This window comes from Rhinoderma darwinii, chromosome 7 (genome assembly GCF_050947455.1).
Source record: "Rhinoderma darwinii isolate aRhiDar2 chromosome 7, aRhiDar2.hap1, whole genome shotgun sequence".
NCBI lineage: Eukaryota > Metazoa > Chordata > Amphibia > Anura > Rhinodermatidae > Rhinoderma > Rhinoderma darwinii.
In genome coordinates, this window is record NC_134693.1 from 17,351,384 (window position 1) to 17,365,517 (window position 14,134).

Sequence of the window (14,134 nt, forward strand, 5' to 3'; positions counted from 1 at the left end):
TGTCCTGGTCGTGTGATGGACCGGAGCACCTGTGTGTCTATCACATAACCAGACCGATTTTGATCCCCTGGAAGGCAATAATGAAAGTTCTATGAATGACAGCAAGCAGGGATCTTGAAAACTATGAGGAATTTCTACAGAAATGTATAATGGAAAATTGTATAATTTTTATACAATGAATAAGCTTTATTTGCTTAAACTAGAATACTTTTTTAATTACTATTGATGTCACTATTGTGGTATTTTACCGTAGCTGCCGGATGTCAGTGAATGGAATTTTAAAACATCCCTTTTAAACACTGTGGCCAAGAGCCGTGGATTTGTATTTAGTGATTTTTTATTTTGGGGGAAATGCTCTTTATTCTTTGAAGTATCGCATCTTCTTGACTTCCAACACGTAAAAATTAGCGTCTCTCCGTGTAGTACGAGTCTGTTCATTAGTCAATATGTCAAGAGTCTTTTTTGCAAATGAAAATGCTGAGACGAGATTGTGTAAGATGCTGATTGCAGCGGCTCAGACAGAAGTAAAGAAAATGTTTTAATTGCAGGATATTCTTAAAGACGGCAGAAATGACTTGAAATTGACGTTTTTGTGAGAGCGGAGACGTTCGCTATAATGGAGATCTCCATAGATTTATGGGGCTGCTCGGCTTTTTCTTAAAAGCTGATTATTTCTGGCATCTTTTCGGCTGACAATCAAGAATACATCGGAGAATTGCTGACAATTGTTGACAATGTATCGGCAAACACGGCGTGACATGTATGTGCTTCATAGAAGGGGATGAGAGAATGAATGATGATAATCTGTCGGGGACTATAATAATAAAAATATAATTTGCAAAAAATAAGCGTACTGACCAGCATTTAAATCCTAGATCGCTGGATATTTTAAGCCCCACCCCCACACCTTTTAATGCAAATTAGTATATCCCCACCCCTTTTTGGTCTGATTCATGCGATAGTCCCATGAAAATATGGGGTTAATCAAGGGGGTCCCATGGTTAGGACCTTGCTCGATTACCCAAGTAGAGGGAAAAAATAGTAAATATTATCCTTCAGCTTGATTTTAATATCTCTGCCCCCAAAGTGGATAATACTTAAAACGGCTGTTCTATCAGATCCCCAAAAGGGTTGTTATTTGACTTTCCCAGAGTCCTGAATGGCAAATCTCATTTTACAGCAATACAAGAGTTGGAGTCGGAGATATAACACTATATAACTACACAGATATAAGCAGGTCCATTTGTAGTCACTCAGCTTTCCCAGAAACAGATGAAATTGAGAAAACGTTACTGAACATATTTTTTTGACAAGGACTTATTTGACTGTATTGATTTTTAGGTGGCAATTCTTTTCATGCCCAGGGGGTAGCATGTTTAGATGATAGTGTGGAATTGGAAACTGGAAGAATTGGAGCATACAAGGCCACATATGCAGGGAAGATGGAAAGGAATACAATAGGGAGAAAGGGGAATGACCAATTCGCTCAAACAGGCTGAGAAGCTAGCTACTTCCTTCCTCACTTTCGCTATTTTAACAGGGAGGCTATACATTATAGTGATATATAATGTGCGTGATCCATACCTGATGGACAAAGCAACATTTGGTCAATAATATCAGATCACATTTCTCACTTTACAGGCATAGATTCATAGAGCTCATTTCTTTGTCACCTGGTCACCTTGATCTACCTGACAGTCAATCACACTAAGAGAACTTACCATTCCTATCCCTCTCATTGTTCAGGGATATGATTGACTGTCCGGTAGATCCAGGTGACAACAAATTAGCCCTATGAGAGCTAATACGGCTGACCATAGTAGCAGTCAGGCAGCTGCTTCCTGCCGCGGAAACAAAATTCTAAAGAACAAACATTTGAAAGGCTAAACTCAATTACAATCTTTCAACTTTCAACCAAAGGCTACACTCAACCAACAATCTTCCAACCATTTTTTACGAGCCCCTACTTTTTTGTTGTAAAAATTAGGTATTTTCTAAGGTTCCAGGTGTAAAAACTTAAAACTGAGGAGGAAGTGGCATCGAAGACTTTGAGTTTACAAATGGCTTGATGCTTACGGACAAGTTTTGGCATCAACAATATTATGAGTTCTAATAGACAAAAAGCTTTGTCCCTGATCCTATGAATATTGGGATCTATTTCATTATTGGAACACTTGAGTCACATACACACTAAACCTTTTTTGTTCAAAATCACAACAATTTAACTACTAAAATGCATTCAATTTGTATCAAAAATCGATGATAACCTCACTTTTTGCCAGCATATGCTACAGATATAAGAATGATACTCTGCAGACAGGTACAGACTGTCTACATGATTGATCAGTGCTGCCACCTTTAGGCCGGATCAAGAATATGCTCTCTCTTGATATGGATCCTCCTCCTTCCCTCTCACAGCATGTCTCATTACTGCAGCTTCCCCTCCTCTTTGTCTTCAGTTATTACTATTTCATACTTTTTTGTGACTTAGGAAGTTTCTGAACATTTATACAGAACCTGAAAGCAGGAAAAGGGTGACTACCGCCTATCTCCGCATAATGATAGATACACTTTAAAATCTAGTCCTTTACAGCTATTTCATGCAATTTATTTGAAAGGGTTACATTGGGATAAAAGAAAGAAGCTAAGTATAAAACCTGACCTTTCCATTTTGGCTTCTGCGTAACAATCCCTCATTAAAGCTAAACTGGTAGGCACAATTGATCCCACTAAAGGATTTTGCAAAATGCCAGTTTGGAGAAGACGATTGATGTGTCACCAGTTGTTTCCAGCCTCCTCGTTGGCACTTTGATGCTTTCTTATTCTATTTTATTCTGTAAGATGTCTCAATGTGACGGCGCCTGTCTCAGCAGCAGGTCCCCTTCCATTTCAATGTCTATATGAGCGCCCTCTAGTGTTTGCCACTGAATTCAATACCTCTAATGTTGACTGTATTGGAGATAAATATCTTCTTCACTTTACTTTTATGAACCATTTGTCCAGGAGAAGAATATTGTTCGATCACATTTATCATCATTTCTGTGTATTTTCAGAGTATTAACCTGCATTCCAAACGCCTTCGGTGAAACGGCCTTTAGGGACATTTGTCTAAGAGAATATAAAGCGCAGTTTTCATGCTGTGAAATATGAGCGCTTACCCCGTGATTTTATGGTTTGCTATATGTTTTCACTGCTACAAAGATTTCTTTCCACAGCCCCTGAAAATGCACTGCAAGAGTTGTGCGCTAGTCACCAGCTCGGGACACTTGGTCGGCAGTAAACTGGGTAATAAGATTGACCAGACGGAGTGTATAATACGTATGAATGATGCTCCCACACGGGGCTATGGACAGGATGTTGGCAACAAAACCAGCCTGCGAGTGATTGCGCACTCCAGTATACAGAGGATACTCCGAAATCGCAATGAACTTCTGAACATGAGCCAAGGCACCGTCTTCATTTTCTGGGGGCCCAGCAGCTACATGAGAAGAGACGGCAAAGGATTAGTTTACAACAACCTGCAACTCATAAACAAGATCCTACCTCGATTAAAGGTGCACATCATAACCCGGCACAAGATGCTGCAGTTTGATGAGCTCTTCAAGAAGGAGACCGGAAGAGACAGGTAGGAATTTTCTCCAGTAAATGTATTTTTATAAAACTTTATTTTCCTGTTTTGGCATTGATAATATTATTTCACAATCTCGGGTAGATAAATTTCAGGGCCAATTCAATAGGAGGTGTATTTAAGGGGGGTTCCGGTTTTACCAAATCGGACAACACCTTTCATATGGGAGCAAGCACCTGAGACCCCTGGCCAATTCAACCACAGCTCAGCCAGACATTTCCCCTGCAGCAAAAATGGTGGCTATTCACACGAATCGGTGATCATGTAAAACATGAAGGGCTCATGATTGTCAGTTCTAGACCATAGAGGGGGCTACTGAGCATAGACCCTCCTCTATGACGTCCCTATGCCCTAAAAGGGGCCCTTTAAAGTCTGTCATTTTTTTAGATTCTACAATTCATCTAAAATAAAAAATGTAGCAACCTTGTGATAAAAAATATTCTACCGTTTTGTGTTCACAGCTCATATACAGGCTTATGTTTCTCTGTAGTTACAGACTACAAGCAAGCCGTTTCGTGATTTAATCCTGCAGGTATACTCCTTACCTTCTGTCCCCTACTTGCTAGCCTGCCAAATGTTTTCAAAAAGCAGGAGATAGATAGGAGTATGACTGCAGGATCAGACTACACAGGGTTTGTTTGTAGTCTGTAACTATGGAGACACATAGATCTGCATAGGAGCGTATACACAGAACGACAGGAGATTTTTAATCAAAACTATTGCCAAATTTGCTTAATTTTATATTTTAGCTGTATTGGAAAAGTAAAACCAAATGGTTGCGAAAGATGTAGGTACCTTTAAAACGCGATAATCCAGGGAAGAAAAAAAAACCTGAAATATATAAATGAAATAAAGTCCAACATGTTAATATAACACACTTAGCAATATATTTACCTTTATGATTATCACATGAGTGTGTAAACATAGATATGGCGGGGAAACCCAAACAGCAACAGCGAGGGAATGGTAAGGAGAGTATATTGATATTAACATGTTGGGCTCCTTGACAAATTTTTACATCCCCAGAAAACCCCTATAGGGTGTTTCCAAGACGATCAATCAATGTCACCTATATAGTCTAAAGAAAAGAATATATCAAGCTGATGTGGCCGATACAAAGCTGTCCGACCACATGACACCCATACATCGGGAACAACCTGCTCCATGAAGTTGGGTGATATTTGTAGGATTTGCAATGATCATTGACGTCCGGTCCTGGGTCTTCTGTCCAATCAAGGGTGGGCAAGGTGCAAATAACCTCCAATCACAGGGTGAAGGAATCTTGCAAGGAATAAGCGAGCGTGAAGTATGAACCCGTTTCTGTAAAGTGATGGTATTTTATTCAATGACGTTGGTTATTCGAGAACATTTGTCAGATAAGTGGATAATTGATAACCGACATCTGAATCATCTGAACCACGTCACAGCGCTTCACCCATTACTAAATATTACACACAGTTTTTCAATCCTGGATCTTTTTTTTTTTTTTTTTCATTTCAGATTTATGTTGAGTCTCGGCTTACATTAGTATTCAAGGGGAATCCACAGGACAGCGTTTTAATTATTGATCCAAAATGGAGATGGATGTATGGGAAGCTATTAAAAGGTTGTTTCAGGAAAGATACATTAATAAGATTTGCAGTGTTTATTAGGATGAATACTTTGTTTATGGTGGTGCCAGATGGGTACTTTGTGCACCTAATGAATGATTGCCCTGAGGTCCCAGAGTATTATATAACTTATCCTCATACCTACCTTCTTGATTCTCCTTAAAGGGGTTGTCTAGTTTAGAAAAAAACATTTTTAAATATTTTAGGGTCCCCCGTTCAGGACCCTCATCTATTAGCTACAAAGAGTGTCTCTCTGGAGGACCCGACATGTCAGTGCATTATATGGACAGCTCATTGACCTCAATGTAAACTGTGTAATGCTTTATCTCCCCTGTGGTGGCGCTGCAGAGAAATTGAACACTTCCTGCTAGCTTCCTCCAAGTTTACAACTGATCACTGGGGTTCTTAGCACCCTGTGATCAGCTTATCATTGGCGGATACTTGTAACAAACAGGGATTGTCCAAAGCAGAGGACAGCCCAACAGGTTAAGGGGCTTCTTACACGGCCCCGACGTGGGTCATGTAAACAGCTCGTTGATCGGCGCTCGTTTGCTCCTTTCACAAGGAGCTATGTATGGAGATGAGCGCTCATTACTATGATCACTCGTCCCAGTACATTATTATCATGTCGCCAGCACATCGTTGTTTACACAGGGAGATGTGCAGCCGACAATGATAATATTTTAGGCTGCATAAACGATACAATCAGCGTTCGCTCGTCCATCGTTGCCCTGTTTACACGGATCTATGAGCGCTCGTTTGAACGATAATTGGTCCATGTAAAAGGGCCTTTAGTGTACCAATGAGGTGGTAGCCATGACAAATCAGATGTCGACCCTGAACTGATGAGGTCCAAAAGGACAGAACAGGTCTATCTAGAGATAAGGGATTCTGGTTATCAAATATGCAGGTCAAGGATGAGTTTAAGTAACAGGGTAGCCAAATCTATGGCACTTTGTAAGCAGTTTCCTTCCTTTTGGAGTAAAGCTATTTGCCCCTTATACCTGAAAAACATATAGGATGTATCTGTATCTGAATGATTAGGATTAGTAACTCACCATTTATAAGACTTACGACACCGAAGCAGAGTGCCTATATGCTAACACTGAAAAGTCTGTGTGATCCCAGCAAAATCCATTCTAAGGTGGCGTGAATTATTATTCCACCTTAAAATATATTGACATAGTATGTGAGACTTATGTGGTCTAAAGTGAGACTATATAGGATGAAGATGGTCAAAATGGACAGTTCTGATATTATAAACAAAGGGCAGTGAAGAAAATAAAATCGAACGATTTTAAGGTGGTATATTTATATGCCACCTTAAAATGCTTTAAGGTAGTATCATACAGATGTTTGGGTTGAGTGCTATGCTTGGGACCTCTGCTGATGTGAGATTAATCAGAGTGAAGATAGTAAAAAATGGAGACCGCTAAGGCTACAAATAAGGGAGAGGGTAGTTACTGAGATCTAATGCATTTTAGGTGGCACGGTATTCCAATGTTCTGCATCAAGAGGACATTTTCTCAGTCAATGACCAAAGCTACACATGTCATGGCTTATGATGATGTCTGGTGTTGACATTGACGCTTGGTCGTCTTTATGATCCCTTTAGTCTCACAATGTATGCAAACGCATAGCGCTGTAGTCAATAAATCAATTCCCTTTAATATTTATACTCATGAAAAGACAGAGCTGAGAATGAGACAAAATTCAAAAGATTCTGCAAGAGGCAGGTTCTATAGATGTACAAGTGCGTTCGTGGCATTAGATGTAAACGCTGGTTGAAATTAAATTAAGAGAAATTATCTGCATGTGCATAAAAAATACGACTTCTATTGAAACCAAGGTAAATTCGCCACGTTCAAAAATGAAAAGAGGTTTGCTGTGACTTGCATTTTAGAAGATCAATGGAGAATTTTTTTAAGATTTACTAATCACTGTTCAAGCAGATTTATGAGCTTAAAAAAAACAAAAAAAAAACAGCGCCACTCTTGTCTATAGGCTGTGTCTGGTATTGCAGCTCAAAAAATAATGGGAACTATAATTCACATGTGGACCCCCACTGTGATATGTCGGCTCTATGATATGTCAAAAGATTGTTAAAACGAAAAAAATTTTGATTTATTTTATGAGAGCATCTAAAGTATGCACTTGAAGGGGTTTTCTTATGTAGGAAACCTATTTTCAAATACCCTATTCGGGTGTTATGAGTTAATAGAGGGGATTTCCCCATTCAGGACCCTCACGTATTAGCTGGAAAGAAGAGCAGCTACAAAGAGTGTCTGTTTCTCTGGAGGACACAGCCTGACTGGGAATCACATGGACAGCACATTGATTTATATGGACATTGTGTAATACTTCCGTTTACCTGTGGCGGCACTGCAGAAAAATTGAACACTTCCAGCTTGGTTCCATCACAAATTAAAGCTTATCGACAGGGACCCATCTAACAAAATCAGGGCTAGGCATTTCTAAAAGACTCCGTGGCTTACTCTGAAGTTCAATATAATAAGTAATATGAGAACTAAGGTGCTACCGTAAAGTATACATAGAATGACCTCTGCCGTTGGCCTGTGGTTTTCAATTTTACATTTTGTTTTTTCTATTAAATTGCTTATTGTAGGAAATATACTATACTGCAGATCTTCACGGTGGGAGACCAGTGATCCACCTTAATTCCACGGAGTATAATTACATTCTGGTCGCCCATGATTGATTGGTAGCCAAAACATCGCCCGCGTAGCTTAGTCCTACATGCGGTCACTCCGCAGACGCCTAAATTTGCTTTCCGTTTGTAACTCACCCCGGAAAGTAACCCAGGATTTTGTGCCTGGCTGTTTTTCCTGCCTTGTACTATATTAATACGTATTATTGATTAAACAGCAGTCATTTTATACAGATGTCGGCTTTGAGTACGCAGATTACCTTCCAGAGTGCTGAGGCAGGAACACTGCGCAGTGCAATCTCCCATCCAATTAAAGGCTGAATTATTCTGTTTGAACATAGAAAGAAGATTCATTAAAATTTACTGATGCCTCGGAGTTATGTCCTGTGCAAAATGAAGCCCTGCTGGACACAGAGGTTACTATTGATTTAGAGCAAGGGTGTACAGATTTTTCTGGACCAATGACTGCAGCACCTAATTGCACAAATAAATTGGGCAAGTTTAACAAAAATAATAACTTTTCTAATATAATTACCCTTCAAATTCTCCAGTGCCCCCTGCAGGTTTTGAGGGGTCCTCAGCGCTCCAGCTCCTAAGCTCCCACTAGTGGTGGCTGCAGGCAGACAGAATTTTATAATATAACGCTATGCCTATGCACGGGATTTTGAACTATTTATCAGAAAAACGTAGCTGTGACCGCTATAAAGATATTTTAAGAAATTATTCAGCACAGAATATTAGATCTAAAATCGTCATCTATACTGCGGATAACTTACACCCTCCGTGATCTATTTGTGGTTCACACAGTGAAATGCACATTTTCAATTGGGGTACAATTATCCATGGTGGAAGTCAGTGGCCTGTGGGACTAGAGATCTCAGCAGTTATGGAAAGCTGCAGGTCCAGACCGGTTACAAGTATATACAGTTGGGTATTATTCTTTTTGTTCTAGCCCAGCATAATCTCAGAGAAATGCATTTCTACATCTACCAAAGAGCGCATGGCATTTCCGAGGATATGGTTACTAATGTGAAGAAAATTCTTTTCATACGGAGTAATTATAGTGTTCAGACCATTAGCTAATACATGGTTTTTCTTCTGCACTTGGTCTTTTTCTCTGTTTCCCTGTAATTCAGATAGCGATGGGATAGACAAGGCTGCAGGTAGTCGTTTAATATCATTAGAGGGAAGAATTGGCATGTAACCATTTCCCTGCACTCACAGCTATCAAAAGTGGTCCGAGGGGCATTAAGGCTACTGTAGAGTTTTTATTTTTTTAGGTTGTCATGCTGCAACCAAGACATTCTCAACAGGAGCTCCCTGAGGCGTCTGTGATCCCGGGCTGCCATTGATTTCCTGAATTAAAGAGCTCTACAGAAAGTGTTCAGACTCCTTTGATGCCAACAGGGTTTGAGCTCCATAAAGTCCTTTAATGCTAGAAATCGGAGGTGGTCCGAGATCATAGACTTCACCAATGCCATCATCTCACGTGTCCAGTTTGGGCAAAACCTTATTTAGTTAGTTACCCTCCCAGAAGTTGATTAGGGTGAAGGGTCAAGCTACTAAGATCACTTGACGGAGATGCCAATGTCAGTGGTTGTACTTGAAGGAAGCATGACAGGGTGCCCGTTGAAATTAAAGAGGCTCTGTCACCAGATTTTGCAGCCCCTATCTGCTATTGCAGCAGATCGGCGCTGCAATGTAGATTACAGTAACGTTTTTATTTTTCAAAAACGAGCATTTTTGGTCAATTTATGACCATTTTTGTAGTTATGCAAATGAGGCTTGCAAAAGTCCAAGTGGGTGTGTTTAAAAGTAAAAGTCCAAGTGGGCGTGTATTATGTGCGTACATCGGGGCGTTTTTACTACTTTTACTAGCTGGGCGTTGTGTATAGAAGTATCATCCACTTCTCTTCACAACGCCCAGCTTCTGGCAGTGCAGACACAGCCGTGTTCTCGAGAGATCACGCTGTGTCGTCACTCACAGGTCCTGCATCGTGTCGGACGAGCGAGGACACATCGGCACCAGAGGCTACAGTTGATTCTGCAGCAGCATCGGCGTTTGCAGGTAAGTCGATGTAGCTACTTACCTGCAAACGCTGATGCTGCTGCAGAATCAACTGTAGCCTCTGGTGCCGGTGTCCTCGCTCGTCTGACACGATGCAGGACCTGTGAGTGACGACACAGCGTGATCTCTCGAGAACATGGCTGTGTCTGCACTGCCAGAAGCTGGGCGCTGTGAAGAGAAGTGGATGATACTTCTCTTCAGAGCGCCCAGCTAGTAAATATTATTATGGATTTGCTGTGGCTTCGGAGTCAATAACTTTTCTGCCTGCAGTACCTCAAGTGCGTGGTACTTGCCAATGAGCAGCGTGTTTTTACTGCCAAGTTCTGAACGAGTCTTATGTCACAAGTCCACTCTATAGCAGTGATGAGAGTTGATATTGCTTCTATTATAATAATGTTATTGTTTTTTATTGTTTATGCATCCATTTTTATACTAATAGAACTGCGTCTTCTTCTTACAGGAAGGTTTCCAACACTTGGCTCAGTACGGGATGGTTCACCATGTCAATTGCACTAGAACTCTGTGATACAATCAATGTGTATGGGATGGTTCCACCAGATTTCTGCAGGTAAATCTCCAGTCGTAGCAGTCATTTCGCCCACGTCATAACCTTCATTTACAACCAGTGATCACGGATATATTATTTGCATTCATATGAATTTGGCATTCCTTATGCTCGGTATTGTCAGGCCAACTGGAATGCCAAAATCTCTCTGCAGGACTCATACCCTATATTTATCAGTTTTACATTATATTAAAGCAGTGGCTGTCCCGCTGACTCTTGGCAGCCACAATAATGGTCCATTCAGGAGCCTCAATCAAGAAGCATAGGTCCCCAAAACCAACCTAGTTGTAATCTCGAGACAATATTGTATTCTCTGAGTACCCAAACCAAGTGTTGCCATTGAGTCTTCAAAATTTTTCTATATTATAGTACTCACAGAGGACTGTCTCCACAATAGGGCCCCATAGTACTCACAGAGGACTTTCTCCACAGTAGAGCCCCATGTTACTTACAAAGGACTGTCTCCACAATAAGGCCCTATACTACTCACAGAGGACTGTATCCACAATAGAGCCCTATAGTACTCACAGAGGACTGTCTCCACAATAGGGCCCCATAGTACTCACAGAGGACTGTCTCCACAATAGAGCCCCATAGTACTCACAGAGGACTGTCTCCACAATAAGGCCCTATAGTACTCACAGAGGACTGTCTCCACAATAGAGCCCCATAGTACTCACAGAGGACTGTCTCCACAATATTGCCACATAGTACTCATAGAGGACTGTCTCCACAATAGGGCCACATACTGTAGTACTTACACAGTGGTACCACATATTCTACATTGTAGTACCCATACAGAAATGTAGACCAAACAGCAGGGGCAGCATAGTATATTCATACGGAATTGCCCATACCATTGTACCCATCACATAAAATTACTCACAAAAGTGCCCATTGAAATGCGACTGGCATGGCGCCCCTATAATAAAACACACTTGACGCCTTTACAGTCCAGCACTGCTCTCCACTCCGAGAAAGTTACATTACAACAGCCAATCAGCAGGCACCCTGTGCAACATCGATACGTTTTGGAGAATCCCATTGGACAGAAGCTTTGTATGATTGACCTATCAGTGGTGTTCTGAGACAGTGCCAGGAATCTTTGACTCTTGACTTGGAATCTTGAATATATGGGGTGGGGGACTCAAGAATTGTTTGAAAGATCCCCATAGACCGCATTTCATGGTTCCTGGGACATAGTGTGCCCATCCTGGTTATATTACTCGACTTTGAGAGTACTGGTAGAGTGGCCGATTAGCATCTTATGAAATGCTGTGCACCACTGTTTCAAGTTCTTGCAATTACAATACATTTATAATATTAAAGTTATAAAGAATTTACTGGTTTCAAAAAAGACTCTTAAAAGAAAAAGGGATTACCATTTGGTGGCCATTTGAGTCACTGCCCTCTATGAATTTATATTTTGAGACCTTTGCCTAGAGAGGAGTCTCATCCTTCCTTATGTGTGCTCATTAGTGCAGGGTAGGTTGTCCTAGCCTGCAGTATATAAAGCCATAAAAGTATTTTTGTTAGTGCAGGGAGTAAAAATAAGACCACAAAGAAACTAAAATGAATTTTAGACCTCTGAATATTGTAATGTACATGAGATTATAAATAACATTAACCACAATTGAAACTTTACTCTAAACTTGAATAATTAGGAGGTGAGAATACAGGACTGTGGAAGGTAGTTGGCCACGGCAATCTTTATTAAATATTGGATGAAATAGTTTCAACTCAATAATATATAAATAACTTCCTTACTAAAATAAGGTCATTACTTCTAAAATACACAAACGGGTAGGTCACGTGATTTTGCAAATCCAATGACCTACCTGCTCCTGGGCAGAGGATAAATTCTGCCTCAACAACCAGGTCACATGGGTCAAAGGTTGCTAACCCTGGTTCTGCCAAAAGTAGGCAGCAGGAAGGCCATTTGGGCTAAAAACAAAAATCCCACCTGAGCATAAGGAAGAATCCACCTGAGAATATTCAAATTCTAGAAATATAAGAAAATAAATGTGGAGGTAATTGTTATAAAAAACACAATGGAAGTAATAGGAAGATCATGTTGGGGGAAAGCTCATGCTTGCTGGTCCATTTTTACTATTCTTTATACAGATATAACAATTATGTGAATTACAATGATACCTGCAGCTAGATGGCACGCGCTAACACTGTACACTGCCATCTGGTGCTGCATAAAGCAAGACTGGCCTGGTGACAACTGCCAAGCTGATACCTGCTATATCTGTAAAGATCCTTTATAGTAAAAAAAATATTGCCATGTATTTTTTTCTTATGACAGCTCCAATACAGAAACACAGTAAATTTTAGCTCTTTGCGTCAAATCCTTTAGTATATTCATAAATGACCTTGACCAAAGCAAGGACGACGATGGATTTTGGTTGCCACAATAGAAAACCACGAACTTCAAAAATAATTTTACCTCTTGGCCTTTTTCCACGCCTTTAACTTTCCTCATTTTTTCATTTTATACAATAATTTGCCTCCCCTAAAGCAGAACAGAGACTGTGGGCGTGAAATGACATTTATCAAAAAGGACTCAATCAATATATTACTTATTACACTCTACAGTGAGATACCAGGGGCTGAATACAACCTTCCATTTCCTACATAACATGCACTATGAGTTAACAGAGATTGGTTTCCCATCGACTGAAGGCGGGTGATCACTGTCCGTCCGTGTTCAGAGCCATCATGATCTCTGTATTAATCCTTATTTAGGATGCCGCCTCGCCAGGATTAGAACACTTTAATGGTTGACAACCATAAGTATTAATTAGGAGAGAACCGATTGAGTATAATCACTGCCATGGAACTAAGTGGATATCTTATCTATTCACACGAAGGACGTCTCAAAGGTATTGGAAGTAATGTTATGAAGTCAATGAACCAGTGGACGACCGGCTAGGGGAGAGATGAAAATGTAATATATCCAACAATACATCTTAATGGCCTGGACAGAAGATGTTATTGAACTTTTGTCTAGGACGGGCCCAGTTTATAAAGTACAGGAAACCTATAGATTAGAATAAAATATCAGGCATTGTTCACACAATGGATTTTTCCTGTGGAAATATCTGACGTGTTTTCTACAGGAACTCAGTTTCAGAAATCCAAGGCGGACTCAGGGATTTCTGCGTCGGTTTGGCACTTTGGAAGTGTTCTCCACATTCAATGTGAATAATATGCTTGTGGCTTCCAATGCTGTTTTTGTGGCGGAATATGCCCTGGAAACCACGTCCAGAAGCGACATGTCTTTTTTTTCAGCAAGGCGGTTTGCTGTTCCATCCGTTGAAAATTCTGCCCTGTCTTAACAACGAGGCAATTTACCATTGAAATGGCAGCCTTGTTGTTACCGACGGAATTCATGCTAAATTTGACGTAGAAAATGCATCAGAATCCGTGTGAAAATTCAATTGTGTGAACAAAGCCAAAGATTTAATAATGTGTTTAACATTTTAAAGACTGAACTTTAAATAAAAATGTTAGTCCCTTTTTGTAACTGTTTTATCTGGTAATATACATAGCTGCTTTCAAAATTCTGAGGGTTGCCCTTGGAAACAGA

At 40.3% G+C, this 14,134-nt stretch overlaps 1 protein-coding gene across 1 annotated transcript in view; it reads left to right on the plus strand.

Moving 5' to 3' along the window:
• The window catches only part of ST6GALNAC5 (ST6 N-acetylgalactosaminide alpha-2,6-sialyltransferase 5), a 110,772-nt gene that overhangs the window by 72,871 nt on the left and 23,767 nt on the right, over positions 1-14,134 (plus strand). Inside the window, exons 3-4 of the mRNA XM_075832112.1 lie at positions 3,216-3,625; positions 10,435-10,542. Coding sequence (XP_075688227.1) covers positions 3,216-3,625; positions 10,435-10,542 — 518 coding nt within the window. The remainder of the gene's footprint in view (positions 1-3,215; positions 3,626-10,434; positions 10,543-14,134) is intronic.